Raw genomic sequence first — 19,377 nt, forward strand, 5'->3', positions numbered from 1 at the left:
ACATGACTGTTCTGGACCAATAGCAGGGAGGAGGATGTTTTGTGGATGTGCAAAGGCTAATTTCTAGGCTGTCAGCTTCTATGATAATCCACAACAGTACCACCTATTTTAACCCAACTCAATAAAACCTTTTCTAACCAGATTGCTCTTATGGTCTACTTATCACATAGATGTGTGGTAACAAATTTCATTTGTTATTAGGTGGGGATAAACATCATGAGACAAAAATCAGGACTTTTATGCCGAAGTACAACTTGCCCCTCAAGATAAGTTTCTAACTATTGTTTAGGTGTTTTTATTTCACTATGGGTGTGAAATATGATGTAACTATGCATAAATCACAAGCTTAAAACGATTCTTTAAAGAAGGAACTAAGAGGAATTTAAAAAAGTTATAACAGGAAGAAACAGTAAGTAACTGTGTGTCATGTGCCACACTTTTGAGTGTTTGCTTTATCACTGTTGCCTCTTAATCCTTGAAGCCTTAAATAGTTCTCCTGTCATGCCAGAGCAAACACACTCACACATAAACACACTGCCTCCCTGGATCACCCTTTACAATGAAACTAGGTCAATGTTTCTGCCCACAGCCCCTCACCCTTTTTGAGACCGACACACGCAAACAGACACACACACTGTCTGTGTCAAAGCAAGATTAAAATAAATTTTATATTGATATGTATTATTCATCAGGTTCATTAGTTTTCAAAAACAAACGGCATGTTATGCTTGATGTCTTTATTTTTGTGGGTTTTCCACAAGCACCTTTGCATTAGATCATGCATGAGGTCATCCAAAAGGGTGAACTGTGGCATTAAGTTCTAGTTCAGGGGGGAGCTGAAAGGAAGATGTTACTTGCTCAAGCTGTTCTTCTAGCTCCCCGATGTCACGAATCCTGGAGAGGATTTTCATCTGGAAGACATCAAAATGAGCATTATTCCTAAATAAACAGTCCAAACTCTATTCACAGGGTGTGTTGCTCAATTGTTCTTACTGTGATCTTGTTAAGTAAGACCCTTTTTTTCAGTCTGATGTTCAGGAGCTTTTCCACGGTGGGAATGTGCAAGTGTGCCCAGACTGTCAGCTCCTGTAGATGCTCACACTGCATGACCAGCTCCAGCAGCTGCTCATTGACTGATTCATCATGGTCATTCAGGTACAGGTCTAAACGCTATGAGCAGAATAAGACAAAAGTTAGCCACAACACACTGACACAGTGGGTATTGCTGTAAAATCATCACAAATCCAGGCTATGTGGAAGATCTACTGTCTCCAGCTGTCTTATCAAATTATCTTTGCAGGGCGGTGATGTTATGAGTGCCTCATGATTGGCTGCCTGAAAGTTGTCTGATCATGGAGGGAGGAGAGAGACCAGTCAGATTGTATGTATGATTGTGAAAAATACTAATGAAAAGTATTGATTGTTGGGTTTTACAACCAATGAAAGAGCTGCTAGCATGTCTGGATCTAGCCTAAAGCACTAGACCACCGAAGCAAAATCACAACAGTTTATGAGGCACACAGGCTTTCTGTGCAAATGCTTACTCACTACACAAACACCCAAAATCGGGCCACTAAATCAAAGAAAATGTGTACTCCTCTTGAGATTTGGAAGTAAAGCTTCAGAAGTTGTGGAAAACAGCCCTTTTCATGTCATTTACTTCCATTTTTAAAAAATGTGTTCAGCTGCCTTTGGTTTGGTGGAACCACCTTATTTTGTTATGATTTCGGAGTTAAGTGTATTTAGGCTCAGCAGAACTGCAACGCTCACCTGAACATGGTATGATGCTAACTATAGTAACAAAGCTAACATGCTTGTATTCAGCATAGTCACTAATGAGCTGTGACCATAAAATGTTTTCATATCTTAGTGAATAGTTTTCAAGAGAATTTCATTCATTCATTGCTGTTTCTTTTGCAATCCCACCTGCAGACTGTGTCTGTACTGAGGCAGCAGGTCCTGCAGGAGAGGTCTTGCATTCCAGCCACCAGGAGAGGAGGTGAAAGCTGTTATCAGGAATTCTGTCATGGGAATCTGAGGCAACAGGATCCGCGTGAGCCAGTTAGTGTCGGTGATTTGGTGCAATTTAAGCCTGACCTTCAACTCTGGACAGGTCGACACCAAAGCTCTCCAGGAGCTGCCAGACACCAGCTTCTAAAAGGAGATGAAACAGATTGAAGTGATACGCCAACCAGAGTCAGCAGGTGTATGTGTTTTCCGAAACTAAAAAATCTTAAATCTTTTGAATTTATTTATTTACTTATTTATTGGAGTGGTTTAGCCACTGAAGCTAAAGTTCATAGTGACTATTTGTTGAGATATTGAAGTGTATTTATGTAAAAGCATTTTGTTTAATTGTTTGACTAAAGTCAGAGTATGGTTAACCTTATTTGTCCAGACTCATTTATAACTTAAAATAACACTTTACCTAACCCCTAACCCTATCAAACCATATTTCCAGCATTCATTTACTTCCTGGTTAAAGGGGCTGTGAGGAGTGATCTTGAAAAAGTCTCTCTTCTTAAAATATGCCTGATTACAATCCACACTTTAAAATGAGAATATCAGCACCAATATTGCTGGTTACAGGTTATTTTAAATGGATACTTCTTAGCTTCCTATTTGGGTCGAGCTGGACCGGATTAATTTATGGCACCTCTAGGTCTCTATGACAACACCACTCCAGCTGACAAAGTTTAGTAGTGAGAGGAGATATCTGTATTTTTCTCTGCTGTAAACAATTTCTGTGATTAATTTTGTAGTGATGGTGGACACAGGAGCCTAACTGTGGACAGAAAAGGGATATAAGAGCTGAAGAAAGCTAAACGGGAGAGTGATACAGCCCAAGCTAAAGGCTCCTCATAGCATCTTTAAAGGTAAAATTAGCAAGGCTTGTCGTGTACCATCAGACTACTGCCTGTGTTTGCATTCAGACAATTCCTAGCTGGCATTACCTAAATTGTTTCTTATAGTATCTTAAAAAATCAGCAAACCAATGTTATCATAAAGTAACTTGTCCAATAATTATAGGAAGAAATTGCCAAACTCCACTTACACTAACATCACCATCACCGTTTAAAACTACTATCCAAAAACTCAGCAAAAAGTAGACTTGATTAACACAAACTGTATCACAACTTTGACTTGCAGTGTATTAGCAACGTTTTCCAATTTACTTGGTTCGTTTAAGTAGAAGCAGCCTTTTCAACACCAAGTGACAAGCTATATACAGACCAATCAGTGTTGCAAGCACAGTGTGTTGTTTTTGATATGGTAAAACTAGCAAGGAATTGTTCTTTACACACTTCCTACCTAATAACTGTTGGCTAAAACAGGTTGTTTTTTTAAAAAAAAAATTCTTACAATAGTTTTACCTTTCACTAACACCCTACAACAACACTATTTGGTTATCAAATCTGGTGTATCATAATTGGGAGCAGTACAGTCTGACATTGTTGCATTTGAGTGTGCTGATGCATGAAAATAGGAGCTATGTGGTGATGGTGAATGATGCTATGCATTTCTTGTTCAGGTAATACACTCTGCCAATGACTGTTGTATCTCCCACAGCAATGCAGGAAATAGTCGTTATTTTCTTGCTTACCTGTTGATGGTGCCCTTCAGAACAGCAATCCAGGTAGAGCCACTGCAGTGGCTTCCCATCTCCACTGACTCCCTGTGCTTGAGGTACATGCTGCAGAGCTGTTAGCAGCTCATCTGACAGATAGGAATAGTTTAGGTGCAGGCTGGTGATGCTCCTGAGTTGGCCCAGGATGCTGGGCACTTGGGGGTTCGCACTGACATCCACTGAGCTTGAAAAGAATCCCCTCAAGTCCAAATTTGAGATCGAGCCCCAGGGAGAGGAATGCTTCTGAGCATGGTCCAGAGCTGACAGCACAGCCAGACCCTAATTTAAAAAAGGAAACTTGATAACTTTCATAACATATTCCATTTTTTTCAATGTTGCTTTACAATACAATGACACTTCATCATGAGGGATTAAAAAAATGTAAATCAAACATCTGAGCTTCAGATCAGTTGATTAACCTGCTCCAGAGCCACAGTTGGATCAGGAATCAGAATATAGATTTTTTTTTTTTTAGTTAAACTCCAAATAATTTTTTTCTTAGGTAGAATTGATGTCTTTTTTTAATAAGCCAAGCATGGGATAGAAATGAAAAATGTCTCTGCAGATTCAAACCTTTTTTGTTCAGTTCTGTCGTAAAAAGTTGGTTACTAACTATTTAAGTTTATTCATACTTTTTTGGCCCGTAATGCATTGTCCTACTCCAGACCCCAAAACTTTACATTCGGAGGCATGATAAACTTAGGCCTCTTTAGCTGACAGAAACCAAGGCTTATGCAAACACCTTCTTTTAACACATCATCAGTAGTTTATCAGCAGATATGTTATAGCAGATAAGAGATTTTGCATCCTGACATTTCCTGTAGCTATTTTTTTTTTCAGTAGGCGTTTTTTTCAGAATTTCATACACTGCAGACAATAAATAAGCCAGCATCACTGTCAGTGTTCAGTGAAGAGAACTCTTCTGCAAAGAGCTGGTACAGTTAGTGACACTGATTATTTTAGCAGCTCTTCATAGAGATCTGACCCATCTGGCTGGTTATTATTGCCTGTTCTATTGTGAATGTCCTGTGATATGTTGGATGATATGTTGTTTTGAAAGTATTGTTGTACTCACATGAGCCAGGTTGTTTCTCATCCCATATAGATTAACAGAGGTAAGTCTTGAGCCCCCTATCTGAAAGAAGGCTATCAAGCTGCTCACCAGGGAGGCTCTGAGGCTTGAGGTCCAAGGGGGCTGGTCCAGTTCCAGCATTAAGACGGAGATGGAGCGGACCAGGGCCCCCACTCTGTGTGGAGGAAAAGTTTAGTTTGGGGGGAGGATTTCCAGTTGTAGCTCAAAGGGAAGTGTCATGTGTTGGACTTTACAGGTCACATGTTCAAGTGAAACAGGAAGAAAAACGTTGTTGAGTTTTGCCATGGGGCAGGTAGCACACACTGTGCGAGTTGTAAAGAAAATAAAGCAACAAACCGCAGGTCAGCGTGATGATTACATTGAGAAGGCGCCATTTAATTAAATAAAAGTATTAAGGTGGGCACAGAACAGCAAGGTTGATGTGGGTGCTTAGTTTTCAAATGAAACGTATGCCTAAAAAGGCCCTTACAGAAAACGTGTTTACCTTGTTAGCTCAGACAACAGCGCGCTCACGGCCTCCTCGATCCGCCTGGTTACAGTGGACTTGCGTGGAAGTTTTACAAACACCTCCATTGTCCACAGATAGCGTCCCAAACTCTTGGCATAGGCCACTGCAGAGCAGCACTCAGAGAGCTTGTATATGGTACGATGACCAGTGAAGAGGAAAGAGCGAGAGCGCCAGAGAGATGGAGAGCGCATGACACTGTGCCAGTGACGACAGGTGAGGTCTGCACTCCTGCGATCTTTGTCCTCCAGAAACCCAAAGATGTGGAGAAGGCACACCTCAGGAAGTGACCCCCAATCTTCTGCAGTCTCTGAGGTATCAGGCTGATCCTCAGTCTTCTTTTTTCTGACATGTTTAAGTCGCTTAGACTTCTTATCCATAATATTGTATATATCACATCATATCATTATAAAAAAAATCATGTCAGAAAAAGATTATTTTGAATTTGAATTTAAACTTGTTATCCATTTTTGTTTGTGAAATCTCACTATCACTGGTTCAACCTGCAGAATTAATGATTTGATTTGATTTGATTTGATTTGATTTGATTTGATTTGATTTGATTTGATTTGATTCGATTTGATTTGATTTGATTTGATTTAAAGAGGGTCAGCATATGTTTTCTTTTGACCCCAGAGAGATCTGCTTTGACATCGCAGGACACATTCCATTCAGATCATAACTCTGCTTTCATTCACTACTATCGCTTCTTTCAAATGAAACGATTAGCTTTACTTCACCATCAAACATACTTGTGCTGTCTCATAAGAAGGTTCCCTTGTGCAGATTTTAGGGGTCTGGATACAGAAGGCTTTATTATTTGTAAAGAAACAATGTTCCTCTTCTCTTCACATAAACACAAGTCATGCTGTGGATGTCTGAAGTGTCTCATGAAGCCAGAGGGAGACAAAAAAGAAAACAAAGAATAAACCCAAAATAAATACATAAAGATACAGAGTATTGAAGAAGTGATTCATAATAAAGAAACTTTTTATCATCATGGTGACAACAGATGCAATAGTTGCTCAATGAAACTAAGTGAACGCAGACATAAAAAGTGTCTGAAAAGTTTTTCTCAACCAGAAAGTTGTTTTTCAATAAGAGCTGAAAGTTGATTGGAAAAATTAAGACATTTCTTTGGTTGAGGAGTTTTTTGTTGGTTTTAGTTGATTCTCTTATCAGAGCCCACTTCAAAAGAACACCAGACCCGGCCAAACCTCTGGAAATTTCTACCCCAGAAATAAGACCTGGGTTCCTGCTGTTGTAAAGCCCATAGTTCCTTAAAAGTTACTGGGTATGAAGTTCCTAAGATCATAAAGCACCTTACTTTTGATGTTGTTGTTATTTTCTTTTGCTATGAAACATCCACAGAGCATGATCAGCAAAGAGATAAAAGGTACTGCTTTGTTCTCAGGGGTGGCATCAGATAAGGTTCCTTATGGGGGCTTTAAATAATTTGTAACTTAGCAACAAAGTCAGAGACATTTGAGGGTAAATGGAGCAAAAGGAAGACCAAAGATAAATGTCACACATCTCATATTTAGATGATCACATTATCATTTTAGAATATCTAAGAATATTTAGAATATGTATCAATATAACCACATAGGCCTACTTGTTTTGTTTTTTGTTTTCTCTTTTGTTTGTTTTGTTTTATTTTTTGTAGATGAAGCCTACTGAAATATTCACCATTTTCATTTCTTTTCCTTACTTACTACAAAGAAACACCTTCCCTTTACTGTTAGGGAGAATAAAAAAAGTGAAATAAATCCAGCAAACTGATGTTGTGGTCATGCAGTTTATTTGAATTCAGATCTCATTATAAATACCACAGACATTCTACTTAAACCCAAAATAAAACAAGGAATGATCAGATAGCCTACAAAAAAGGCAGGTGTGTAGCAGAAGCAGAAACAGGTTTAACTGAATTTCCAGAGAGTTTTACCAGAGTGAGTAGACAACTTTTTAACATTCACGCAACATTTTCTCCTCCGATCATTTCTTTGTGTTCCTCAGTCCATCAAACAGCAAACACTTAGCCTGGACAGAGAGAAACACAGTGAATACAGCGGCATGTGTATTGGAAACTTAGGGCTTGTGTGTGTGTGTCTATTTCTGTCTCTGTGTGTTTACAAGCGTTTGTGCCAACCTCATGCCAGCGCAGTGTGTCAGCAGGCAGCCCCAAATGACAGTGAGGGCAGGTGTGTGTCTGATCTGGCGTCTCCTGGTTTCTCTGTCCCCAGCACGGCCCCTCGCTGCCCCACAGAGGGCGACATGTGGAGTGAGAGGACCAGGCTACTCCAAAGTGAGGCCGAGGGTCTGTCTGGTAGTTTACTTTCTGGCCACTAGAGGGCGGTGTCGACGAAGGGTCTGGAACTTCAGTCTACACAGAAATGGGAAGAAGGTGCGTCAGCTGACTGATAATAAGCCCGGTGATAAAAGACACCAGAATTTCTTTACTCTTAATCTTTAAAAGATCAGAGCACTGGTAAAGTAGAAACTACACTGATTTCAAGCATTTTACACAGCATAAACTTCAAAACTTTATTATTTTTATATTTGTTTTCTTCCTTTCTTTCTTTTTTTTTTCATTTAAACTTTTTTAGTAACCTCTTTGGATTGAAGAGCCTGGCTTAGAAACTTATTGGACAGTAGTAATGTTGCTACCCCCCCCAACAAACAAAAAAAAAAAGAAAAGAAAAGAAAAGAAAATTTAAAATAATAATAATAATAATAATAATAATAATATATATATATATATATATATATATATATATATATATATATATATATATATATATATATATATATATATATATATATATATATATATAACAAAAACATGTTTTTATTTTTTTTACACTTTAAAATGTTTGAGGTCACAAACTTAAAAAAAAAATCTGAATGTGTCTTCAATTAATTTACCTAAAGCTGTTATTTTGATGAATGATGCACATTATTCATATGATGACAAATGACATCCATAATCATCATTCTACTGTAAATAAATACAAGTGACTGCATTTATGAACCTGAAAATGTTGCCTATTGTTTTTTTGTTTTGTTTTGTTTTGTTTTGTTGTTTTATTTCAATATACAAGAGAAAAACTTAATTTTAGGGACAGGACATACATTTTCATAAAGTTTAAGTTTGCTATTGTTAAAATAGGAGCTTTAACCTTCCTGATATAGCAAAATAAGAAGTTATTTTCATTGCACAATAAAAGCAAATGGACTGTCAGTTAATTTCATGATTGAAAAAATAAATAGAAAGACCTCAAGTTCTCAAAGCTGTTCACTGATTATTAACCCACTCTTCAAGATAAACTCAGCATTGTGTTTAGTAGAAAGAGTTGAAACCTGTTTTGGAGTTTCAGGGCGATACTCTGAGTCCAGAGACCTCAGACAGTACCAGCAGGGTTCAGAGGGGCGATCTGAGAAGAAGAAACAGTTTAACACTCAACTTATGTGTGCATGTCATATACTGACCACTTGTGTGGGTGCATACTTGCCTTACTTTTTGTGTTGGAGGGATGAGATGACAGTGAAGTGGGGGTCAGCTCTTCCTCTGTTGGCAGGGGACACAATGGTAGGCATTCAGCATCGTCCTGTGGGTCTGTGTCTGTCAGGGTCTTCTGTGGTATAGTTCCTGAATCATTGTTAATCTGATCCTCTCCGACCTTTCGTATCACACCAAAGACGAGAAAAAATACAAACTGATTATCCTAAACTGCTCTGCTTTATTTTTGCTGAAAGCTTTCAGATTTCCATCTGCATTTCAGATCTTAAAAACTGAAGTAATGTTGATTTTCCCATCCAAACCAACCTTACTGGTTTCTGTACATTTGCCCTGAACAGCTTCCTCTGGTGTTTTGAGGTTTTGGGGTTGACTATGCTCCTTGCTGCAGTTCCCACTCAGCGTGTCAGCCTGGGTAGAAATCGTCCCACTAAAGTTTAAGAAAGAGAATTTAAATACATGCCCTCCTAACTGCTTGACTAGAAGGTTATCAGCCCATCAATCTTCAGTGGATAACCCAGACACAGCCTCTACTGTTACACCCAATGCAAGCACCCAATGAGGCGCAAACATCCACGCACTTCTTGCCTTACCTTTGCGCCCTCTCTACTTGTTCCCCCCTCTCTTCCTCCATCCCTACTCATGAGTCTTCCTCCCAGGGTGCCTGATGTCTTTCCTCTTAATCCCACCGCTTCTTTCCTTTGCCTCTTTTCTCCTCTCTTCCCCTGCGCATTGTTTGTTCTTCACGCTGTTTGCCTCTCTGCCATCTCTCCTCCCTCCCTCTCTCTGTGTGAAACGGAAACTCCAGGCTTTCAATATTTCATGTGTCTGAATAGCTCACAAGCAGGGTTTCTGTAAAGAGTAATCAGGTGAGGGCTCTGGTTGCTCTGTGCTAAGGTCTGTTTGACATAAGCAAGTCTGCTTACACCAACACTCAGGCCAAATTTTAATCCTGTTTTAATGGCCCTTTTCAGCACAAGTAACTGATATCAGTGAGTGTGGTTTGTTGTTACAGAATCTTGTTTGCAGCTCAATTGCAGACTTTTCTCCTCTTTTTTTCAATATAATATGAAATTAAACAGAAATTTCTTTGTATGGGGTTCCTGCAACTGACTCCAGCATGCTGGTACATGTTGTGTTTTCAGTGCCTGTGATACATATGCAAAGTTTTGTGAGCTTCTAAAGCTGTTAATCCCCTCTGTTCTTCCTTTAGTTACCTGAGAGAAATAGTGATGGTCCTTCAAGAGGGTCACCAGCTGTCAAACCTGTGTCTGGAGTTAGCTTAATGGGATAAATGATCTGAAGAAGTAATATGATTAAGGGCAGTTTAAAAAAAATAGACTTTATAAAATACTACAGCATAGAACTGAAAACTGTACAATTGTTTTTTTTTATAGCTCTGCACTTTTTATATGATACAGATATAAATTTATAGTTCAGATTTTTTTCCCACTGCTTTTTTGGTACAAACACTACAACAAATAATCTAGAAATCTGATGATGTTCAAAAGCTAGCCTTTATTGTAGCTAGCAGCATCTGGTAGTGAGACATGAAGCAAATGCAGAAGCGCTAATATCTGTGATTAATGAAGGCTGGCTCCCAGGAACCACAAACAACACAGCTCTCCTGACTGACAGGTGGGTGTCTGCCCTCTTTTCCAATACAGCTCCTGCCAACAACATGCTTCAAAACTCTGTATCAGAAATAGATGGGTGACATCACAGAGACAGGACATTAAGATGACAAGTTTGGAATAGTTAGAGGCACAGCTGACTTAACTGGCAGGCAGGCACACTCTAACAGTAAATGACAAAGCTCAAAGCCCACTTTATTTCCACATTTTACCTCACACACCATTAACAGATGTTCTTCTGACTGCATTTCCAATACAGCATACACTTCTAATAAACTTAAAACCTCAGCCTCCCTTTAGTACTAAAGCAAAGTCCTGGTGGTCCTTCAAGAGGGTCATCAGCTGTTAGACCTGTGTCTGGAGTTAGCTTAAATGATCTGAGAAAGTATTGTCATTACGGGCAGTGTCAAGAAACTTGAACTTTATAAAAGACTACAGCATAGAACTGGATATTGTATAGATGTCTTTAACAACTATAACAACACCTCCATACTTTTTATAGGATTCAGATATAAATTTATAGTTCAGATTTTTTTTTTCCACTGCTTTATTGGTACAAACACTATAACAAATAATCTAGAAGTCTGATGATGCTAAAAAGCTAGCCTAAATGTAGCTACCAACATCTGGTAGTGAGACATGAAGCCAATGCAGAAGGGCTAAAATCTGCAATTCATGGAGTTTCCACTTGAGGCAGGCTTCGGGGAACTATATACACACCTAGCCAAAAAGTATGAATAACACAGCAGAAATAAACATGTTTACAGCCTGGAGCAAAACATGACCTCGGTCTGAATAGTTAATTTCTTCATCAGCACATACTGTAGTTCACCCATTCAGAGACAACACAGCTCCCCTGACTGACAGGTGGGCAGGTGGGTGTCTGCCCTCTTTTCCAATATGGCCTCCGTCAACAACATGCTTCAAAACTCTGTATCAGAAACAGATGGGTGACATCACAGAGACAGGACATTAAGATGACAAGTTTTGTATAGTTAAAGGCACAGCTGACTTAACTGGCAGGCAGGCACACTCTAACAGTAAATGACAAAGCTCAAAGTCTACTTCATTTCCACATTTTACCTCACAGATGTTAGGCTGACTGCATTTCCAATACGGCATACACTTACAATAAACTAAAAACCTCAGCCTTAGAAACAAATCGCTGGTTACTAAGTTAACCTTCTTGTATTTTTCAGTCTGAGTTTTTTTTCTGCCCTTAATTTTGAAAAACTTCATCTTCTCAATTTTTAATTTTTTTTTTCCTTTTTCTTTTTGTTTGAGGTGGTCTCGACCATTATACCTTGATACAACCAAATTTGCTGAGGCTCAGTATGTTTTATTCAGTTCATTCAAACAATCAAAGGTCAGCCTTCTTGCTCACATAAGGGAAACACATCTAAACTGCAATAGCCCTTTCTTCCAGTAGATGGAGGGAAAGCATTTCCTTTGTTGCTCAGTGGGAAACAGGGTAAAAGCATCAGCACTCTCAGGGAATTTCTCTCTGATTTTTCATTTCATCTTCTTTCCTTTATATTTTGTCTCTCCTAGTCTAGACCCATGTCTTTCATGAGCATCTGTCTCTATTAACTTTATGTGATTAAATTTTTCACTGACAGGAGTCTCAGCTACAGAAACTCTAAAATAACTTTGTTAGAAATGACAGGCAGCACACATAAATGAAGACTTTTTCAGAAACCGTTATCTGCTGAATTATGCGACTTGAGTTTTAATTTCAGGCTGGTTTTTGAAGAGCTGTGGATTTCATGCGTGTCTGTGTGGGTGTGTGTGATTATGTGTGTGTGTTTCCAGGTACTCACTGATGCGTGTGTCTGTACGCGTCTCCCTGTAAGTGCGTGGCAGGTAAGGAGTAATTTGAGTGTTTTTCCTGTATATGTGTGGTTTTTTTGTGGGAGGAGGGAGACGGGAACATAAGTGGCGATGACTCACCAGTCTTTTGTGACAGTGGTGCAGAGAGAGTGCTTTTCACCCATTTCTCTCCCTTGGGGCTTGCATACAAAACAAGAAATGGAGTGAGAATAAAGAAAAAGGAAAGGGAGAATTGGTGTTAGGGCACATTAAGGAGTAGAAGGGAATGGGTAATAAAAGGGGGGGAAAGGGAGAAGATGGGAAAGAGGCGAAAGAGCAGGGTAAAGAAAAGAGATGAAAGGAGAGAGCAAAAAGGCAGAGATCATTGACAAAAGATGGGATGGTTTCAAGAGAAAGGCCTTTACATCTCTGCCTCTGTTCTGCTAATAGCTGCCAAAAGCACAGCTGATTAGGCACATTATGTGGCAACAACTATATCCAAAGATGTAGTTTAGCAGACAGCAACACAAACAAACAAAAGAGAAGAGAAGCGTGCTGATGTGGCTTGGTTTGAATCTATAAAGCTGTTTGAGATCAGAGGAACATCCGGTCTCTTTACAGGTTTCATGGCGTCAAACATAAAAACATATCTAAACAGACATTACTTAAAGAGCCGTGTACGACACACATCACTGACATCTTCTTAGGTTTAAGTTTGGTTAGCCTCCTTTTCCTACAGTGTAGGTTAAAGTGGTCGCCATCTAACATGAGCCATTTCCTAAAAGCTTAACAAGTTGTGGGATGACTAGAAGAAGTCATATTAAAAGTGAGCAGACACCTCTTCAAAGCAATCTTGACTTACTTATATCATCTTGCATTAGAGTGTGATTGCTAGATCCAGGCAAAGAAGGGAAACAACCACTGTTACAGAACAGTTTCCCTAAGCCCTCCAAGAATAAGACTTTATCCTTTTTAACAAAGTATTATTTGGTTACAAATATTTAAAGCCCACCTATCAGCAAGTAAAAGAAGACCTGGATGTTGTTTGATTAGTGTTGACAGCAGTCGATAGCGCAGAATGAGAGATGGCTCATAACTGCTCGCTTGCTTACAAGTCCTGTCAACATGAGGCACAAAATAATCCAGCTACCAGAATCTTTTATTAGTTTTTTTTTTACTTTTAGACATGAAAAAATACAAAAGTGTCAACAAGTAGAGGTCACCCAATTAATATCTGGGTGTACAGCTTGACTGATTCAACGATTTTTGTCACATGCTTGTTTAAAAAAGATATGTAAATCGTTAATGTCCAGCAAATAAAGCTTAAAATTATAACACCCTTGGGTTAAAATAACATGGACCAGGTGTCAGGTTTAAGTTACATTTTAGCAAAGTGAAGCTGTAACTTATGTGAAAGTAGCTTTGAGTTTGTGATTTCTTTGTTTAAAGACAAAGCAGTTGATTTAATACTAGTTGCGCTTCTTTTGCTGCGTTCCATTTGTACTCGAAAGTTGGAATTTCCGAGTTACAAGTGGGAATGCCCAGCTGGACCCCCCTGTCCAAATTTCTGACTTGTAAGTCGGAGCACCCACACCACTCCCAGTTCCCAGTAGGAAATTCCGAGTTCGGGGGTAAACAGGAATTAAGCTCATGTTATATTCTGACTATGGTTTGTTGGAAAAAAAAAAAAAATCAGCCATCCAAAAAGTATTATTCAAAGTTGATATACAGAAATACTGCTGTTAAGGAAAGTTTTTCTGACCTGACCTGACCTGGCAACTGGAACATATAACTTGGAGATGACGTCACTCCCATTCCTGACTTCCCAATTCTGAGTACAAATGGAATACAACGTTTCACCTAATATTGATATTTCAACTCTTAAAACTGATATTTTGTTAAAAAAAAAAAAAAAAAAAAAAAATAGGTGAGTTGGAAGTGTAATACATCTTCTGGACCTCCACTGCGGTAGATGGCGCAAAATAGCTACTCAACTGTATGCTGCCCATAAACTGTATAATAAGTATAATCTCAAAGTATATTCAAAATATATTGTTTCTTAACTTGATGATGTGGGTTGTGATGCTGTAAACATCAGTGTTTTCTCTCTTTTCTTGGGTCAGTTAGTTTAAAATCATTTGAAGTTTAATTTTTACAATGGAATATAATGATAAAATAATCATCATAGTCATGTTTTGTGCAATATTAGATTTTTTTATGAGTAACATTGGTTACACCAAGTGACATTCATCGGTTTCACTAACTGACCACGTCTTTCAACCAATTTTTTTTTTTTTTTTTGTAATTTTAGTTTAATGTCACAGTAGTTTAAGTGTCAAACTTGATGCACTTTGTGTTTTCAAGTTAAGTGAATGTATGAAACACTGCATCTGACTTTCATTATTTCAAACACAATAAAATGAGAAAGCTGTTTTCAATCAAATAGTTCACAGGGTAGAATATGGCAATATATCACGATATTGTGGTATCTTGATATTATCCTATTGTGACCCAAGTATCGCAATGCGTATCATATTGTGATGTGATTCGTAGTGTAAGGTTTTTTACCAAGTGTCACCCTTATTTTACACTGGTATGAAGTTTCCAACTTTTTAAAGTTGAAAAAGAGAGGGGGGAAAAAGAGAGAACCATAAACTGCCAGCTTGGAGAAATTTAGGGACTACACATAATTCAACTGCTGAACCAAATAGGCACCTCATAGTTTACTTTACACTTCTTCATTATGTTGATAGTAGAAACTTTAAATTCTCTCCAAGGAGAAGCTGTGTACCATGTGATGTGCATGTATTAAAAAAGACATCTTTATTTACAAGAACAAATCAAGGGACACAAAAACTGATCAATGAAATAAAACAATTTGTCGTGGTAACAACATTTCTTGTTGTCATGTTTCTCATGCGCATTTAAAAATCATTTTCAGAATTGAAAAAGACTTCGGGATGCTGTTACTGGGTCACATAAGCATCCTGGTATGCCTTGGTGGTCTTTAACTCTAAAGTAATTAAATCAAAAAACAAATGCAGCAGAGGAGAAGGGTCAAGTTGTAGGTTAAATACCAATTAGCGTTTCTCAGTTACTAAATATGTGTGTAAATAAATACTGGGGCGACAGTTTCTTGAGGAAAAGCAGCCCCAATAAGGCTGATTGTGAAGCGTTTAAACCTTTTGGATTGTAGGTGCATCCCTGCTTCAAACAGTCATGTTCAAAATAACCAAGAAAAGTATGATATCCGTGCAAAGCCTTTGGAGTGTTTAAAATTTAATCTTGGTTTAACCCAAATCACTCATCTTTTTCTTTAGAGAAGAAGAATAGGCACAAACAGCATTGTGTTTATTCCTCAAAATCCTGAACAAAGAAAACAATCACATGAAAGACAGGAATAAGAAGAGAGGAAATCGCCATTGCACTGGAGCATGAAAATACAGTGATGACTGAAAACCATCATTAAGGTACTGCAGGTTGCCATGCAACCTAATATGACCAATTTTGCATCAGTGATAGCAGTTTAAGGTTTGTTCAATTTTATGTGGCGTTCAATTATTTTTCATCTCCAGATCTTCCTGGGATATCTTCAGTGTACCAAAAGCTTTGTTCGCATGAAATGAAGTCCCTTCTTTACACAATATACAGTGATAATATGCAAAGTCAGTTCTGTTTAGACAATGTCACCCTGACATTTAAAGTTAAAGGTTGAGTCAGGGCTGTAGAAATTAATGATGATTACTAAATCAGAATTTAAAGGTCTTGTAGCTTCATTAATTTAAAACTCATTCATCTAATGGCTGCCATTTTTCTCTGTTTCCCAGCTTCTATAAATGCATAGGCGTCTTGGGGCCATTACTGATAAATTGCAGTGCTGTCAGACTCTTTTGTGCTAGGAGCTGGATGTATCCCAATTTTTTCTTTTTTCCTTTTTTTCCCTTTTTTTTAAGCCTGTGAGATTTGAAACCTTTTAAAAGAGACGGTTTGTATTTTAATTACAGCACAGCCACCAGACAAAATATAAATGGTTACTTTTAGGACATAATGTGATCCAAAGCTTGACATGTAATTATTCTATTGTACAAAAAAAAAGTTAAAATCTCAATTGTATTGTGTGCAATCAAAATAAAAATGTTAGGATGTAAATAGCAACATCACAACAATGCTGTTTTTGTCCGTGCATTGGCAACAAGGTGTGAAAGAGGACATCATGAAAAGCTTCCTTTCATAACTTACAGTGTGCTAGCATTCTCTGTGCATGGCTGATCCATTGTCTGAGTGGACATGCTTTAGCAAGTCTGGGTCTCAAACCTTTGAACTGTAGTGTATAATACAGAAAACGGATTCACACAAATTATATATATTTGTTTGTCACACAGGTGCTTATGTAACATGCATTTATGCTATTGTATTAAAACTAAGGGGGTGCGTCATTCATTGACTTCGATAACATGAAAGAATTATCTTGTTGTCAGTTAGAGCCACCAGTACTGGAAGTATGTATTATGTAATGTGTACAGTATAGCTTGTTTTTAAACAGGTCAAATTAAATGGTCTTTTACAACCCTGTATTTATATATTTGGAACTTTTTTTTTTTTGCCAAAATGTAGATTGGGATTTTGTAAGGGTCTTTATCCTGGTTTTAAAAGCAGAAACTGCATCCCAAGTATCTTAATAATTCAACTCTTTGCCATCTTAATGTCATATTTGTCAGGCAGAAACCAGAGGTACCAATAAGTGGATTTGAATCAGGTCAGTAATTGATTAGATTTGATTAAACAAAAACAAACAACAACAAAAAAAAACCTTTCCTATACACTTAAAACAATCCTGTTTCTTTAGTCAGTGACTAAGGTGGTGTCTGAAACGTCATATTTTCACAGGAAATGGTATCACTTTTAGCATGTTGTAAGTTCCAAAGTTATAGCGTGTACGTTTGTGAAGCCAAGATGTGCACTACACTGACCACCATTTTAAATCAAGCGGCAACCTCCTGTCTAAGAATATGTGACAATGCAGAAGTGCTAAAATCTGCCGTTTCTCGAGTGTTCACTTGAGGCTGGCTCCAGAAGTACCAGAAGTCACATACACACCAAGCCAAAAAAGCCATTTTCAAAGCAGAAATTAACCTATTTACAGCCTGGTTCAAAAAACATCTCCTGTCTGAGTCTCTAATTTTACTATTGGCAACCACTTTGGGGGGGGGGGCAAGCTCCCCCAATGAGAGACACAGCTGAGGGTCACGTGACCGACAGGTGCCCTATAGCTGTATGCGAAGCCCTTGCCACTACTAATATGGCTACAATAGCCGATGTGCTTCATTTTCCGTTTCAGAAACAGACGGGTGACATAGTGAGACTAAGTCCATGTTTCATACAGTCTATGTTTTAAATATAACATGGTGCTAACTGGTCGTATCCACCCAGTCATTGCAGCTCTTCAACCTGAGCAATATTGGTGGAATACAAACTTAAAGTTTTTCTGTTATACATGTTTAAAAATAAATTCAAATAACTAAAAAGTCATATAAGTAACAATTTTGTACATTGATGAATTCTATAGAAGAAGTCCTTGGCAAGGGGCAACATCCGGCCAGTAAAAGTGAAGCCTATGCCAAAGAGCTAAAAGTCGCTGTTAGTTGAGAATCCGCTGCTGGCTGCAGAAAGACCAGAAGTCAAGTACACACTCAGCTATAAAAACATACTTTTACAGCCTGGTTTAAAAAACGGCTTAGGCTGATTTCACTATTTCACACATTGTAGGGTGAGTGAATTTTTTCCTATCTCTGTGGTTTAGAAGTTATTAGGATCATTTGATTGTCCAATCAGAGGCACAGCTCAGGTCACGTGACTGCTGTGTGCCCTGTAGCTGCTCAAAGAAAAACTCACAGCCAGCGTCATAGCCAATGTGGCTGCGTCCGCGGATTGGCTTCATTTCACAGTTTCAGGAACAGATGGGTGACATCAAGGCGTCATCTATGTTTTTTAAAGTCTGTGGTCCTATGAGGCACACAGGTGTATGTGGTTTTAGACACAGCCAAAGGTATCATTAAGATAATCTTTTTCTGTGCACAGTCAGGAATGTAAGAAATTTTGGTGCACTATCCCTCACAAGCTGATCATAACAGTGAACTAAAGCAATAACCTGCTGACACAGAGAAGAGTGGTATCGATACACTAATCTTACTACCTACAGATGAACATTGTGTAAAATATTTCCTGCTTTTTGTCCTGTTTCAAAAACAGACTGTATAAAGAAACGACTGTTGGACATGAGTTATTGCTGGGGAAATATAAACACACTCCTTGTTCAATTCAGTCAATGAATATTGAGCTGGGATATCTGCTGAAGGTACAAACTGTAATTAAAAAATCATGGTGTCCAAGTGTAATTCTATAAGCCAAAGATAACACCATGAAAGGGAGCCTTCCAATCAACTGGTGAGCAAGCTGGCGAGATAACATGTGATTGGAGCATATTGACAGCAAGCTAATCACTGTGGCTGTTTGTAGCCCTGACAGCATACAAGCTTTGTGTTGATGCCAAACAAGCGACGGCCAGAAGTACTTCAAGGAATTATAGCAGCAGGGCATCTTGCCTATGTGAAGCTGGAGTGAGGAGGAGGTGTGGAAACAAGATATGGCAAAACCTATCAACCAAACACCTTTCCACCGCCTGATTGGCTGCCTGGAGGCAGAAGCGAACATGACTCAATCTTTATCTTGAATGCCAGCAGCTAAATTACTATAGAGCTCAAAGAGAGTGTGCATTAGTGTGTGTGTGTGTGTGTGTGTGTGTGTGTGTGTGTGTGTGTGTGTGTGTGTGTGTGTGTGTGTGTGTTTGAGTGTGTGGTCCTGCGCAGTAAAGTGTACAGATGGATGACTCATCCAGCAATCATGTGACTCATCAATCACTGCAGTTACAATTTCCCTCCCTCCTGCTGAATTTTTCTCTTTTGCTATTTGTCCTTTTTTCCTTCCCACTCTTGCTCCTTTTCTCTCCATAATTTCTGATTGTCTCCAGAGATAATAAACTTTTGCTCTCAGCCTTTTCCTGTCTTTGTATAACTGCACTTGTGACATATACAGGTTGTGCTGTCTCTAACTTTCAGCTGATCGTCTATTTTCTTGGTGCATTTTGTTCCACTATTACTTCATAATAAAGTTTTCTTGCTGTTTTTGCTGTAA

General features: G+C 38.5%; 2 protein-coding genes across 3 annotated transcripts; both read right to left on the reverse strand.

Moving 5' to 3' along the window:
• Positions 1-741: 741 nt before the first annotated feature.
• On the reverse strand, positions 742-5,606 carry LOC141791768 (F-box only protein 39-like). Its single transcript, XM_074672415.1, has 6 exons — positions 5,206-5,606; positions 4,704-4,875; positions 3,605-3,907; positions 1,927-2,154; positions 994-1,170; positions 742-911 (listed from the first exon to the last, which is right to left on the reverse strand). Exons 1-6 carry the CDS (start codon positions 5,604-5,606, stop codon positions 789-791), a joined length of 1,404 nt encoding a protein of 467 aa, XP_074528516.1. The 3' UTR covers positions 742-788.
• Positions 5,607-7,104: 1,498 nt separating this feature from the next.
• On the reverse strand, positions 7,105-9,571 carry LOC141792104 (uncharacterized). 2 transcript variants are annotated; one of them, XM_074672898.1, is made up of 6 exons: positions 9,337-9,569; positions 9,053-9,173; positions 8,744-8,906; positions 8,587-8,660; positions 7,376-7,609; positions 7,105-7,266 (listed from the first exon to the last, which is right to left on the reverse strand). In XM_074672898.1, exons 1-6 carry the CDS (start codon positions 9,375-9,377, stop codon positions 7,222-7,224), a joined length of 678 nt encoding a protein of 225 aa, XP_074528999.1. In that variant the 5' UTR covers positions 9,378-9,569; the 3' UTR covers positions 7,105-7,221. The 2 variants fall into 2 exon arrangements, with proteins under 2 accessions (XP_074528999.1, XP_074528998.1); XM_074672897.1 differs by having other exon boundaries at positions 7,105-7,609; positions 9,337-9,571.
• Between the last annotated feature and the right edge of the window lie 9,806 nt (positions 9,572-19,377).

This window comes from Halichoeres trimaculatus, unplaced genomic scaffold (genome assembly GCF_033239565.1).
Source record: "Halichoeres trimaculatus isolate MK-OKI-2021-1 unplaced genomic scaffold, fHalTri1.1 fHalTri1_scaffold_6, whole genome shotgun sequence".
Classification (NCBI taxonomy): domain Eukaryota; kingdom Metazoa; phylum Chordata; class Actinopteri; order Labriformes; family Labridae; genus Halichoeres; species Halichoeres trimaculatus.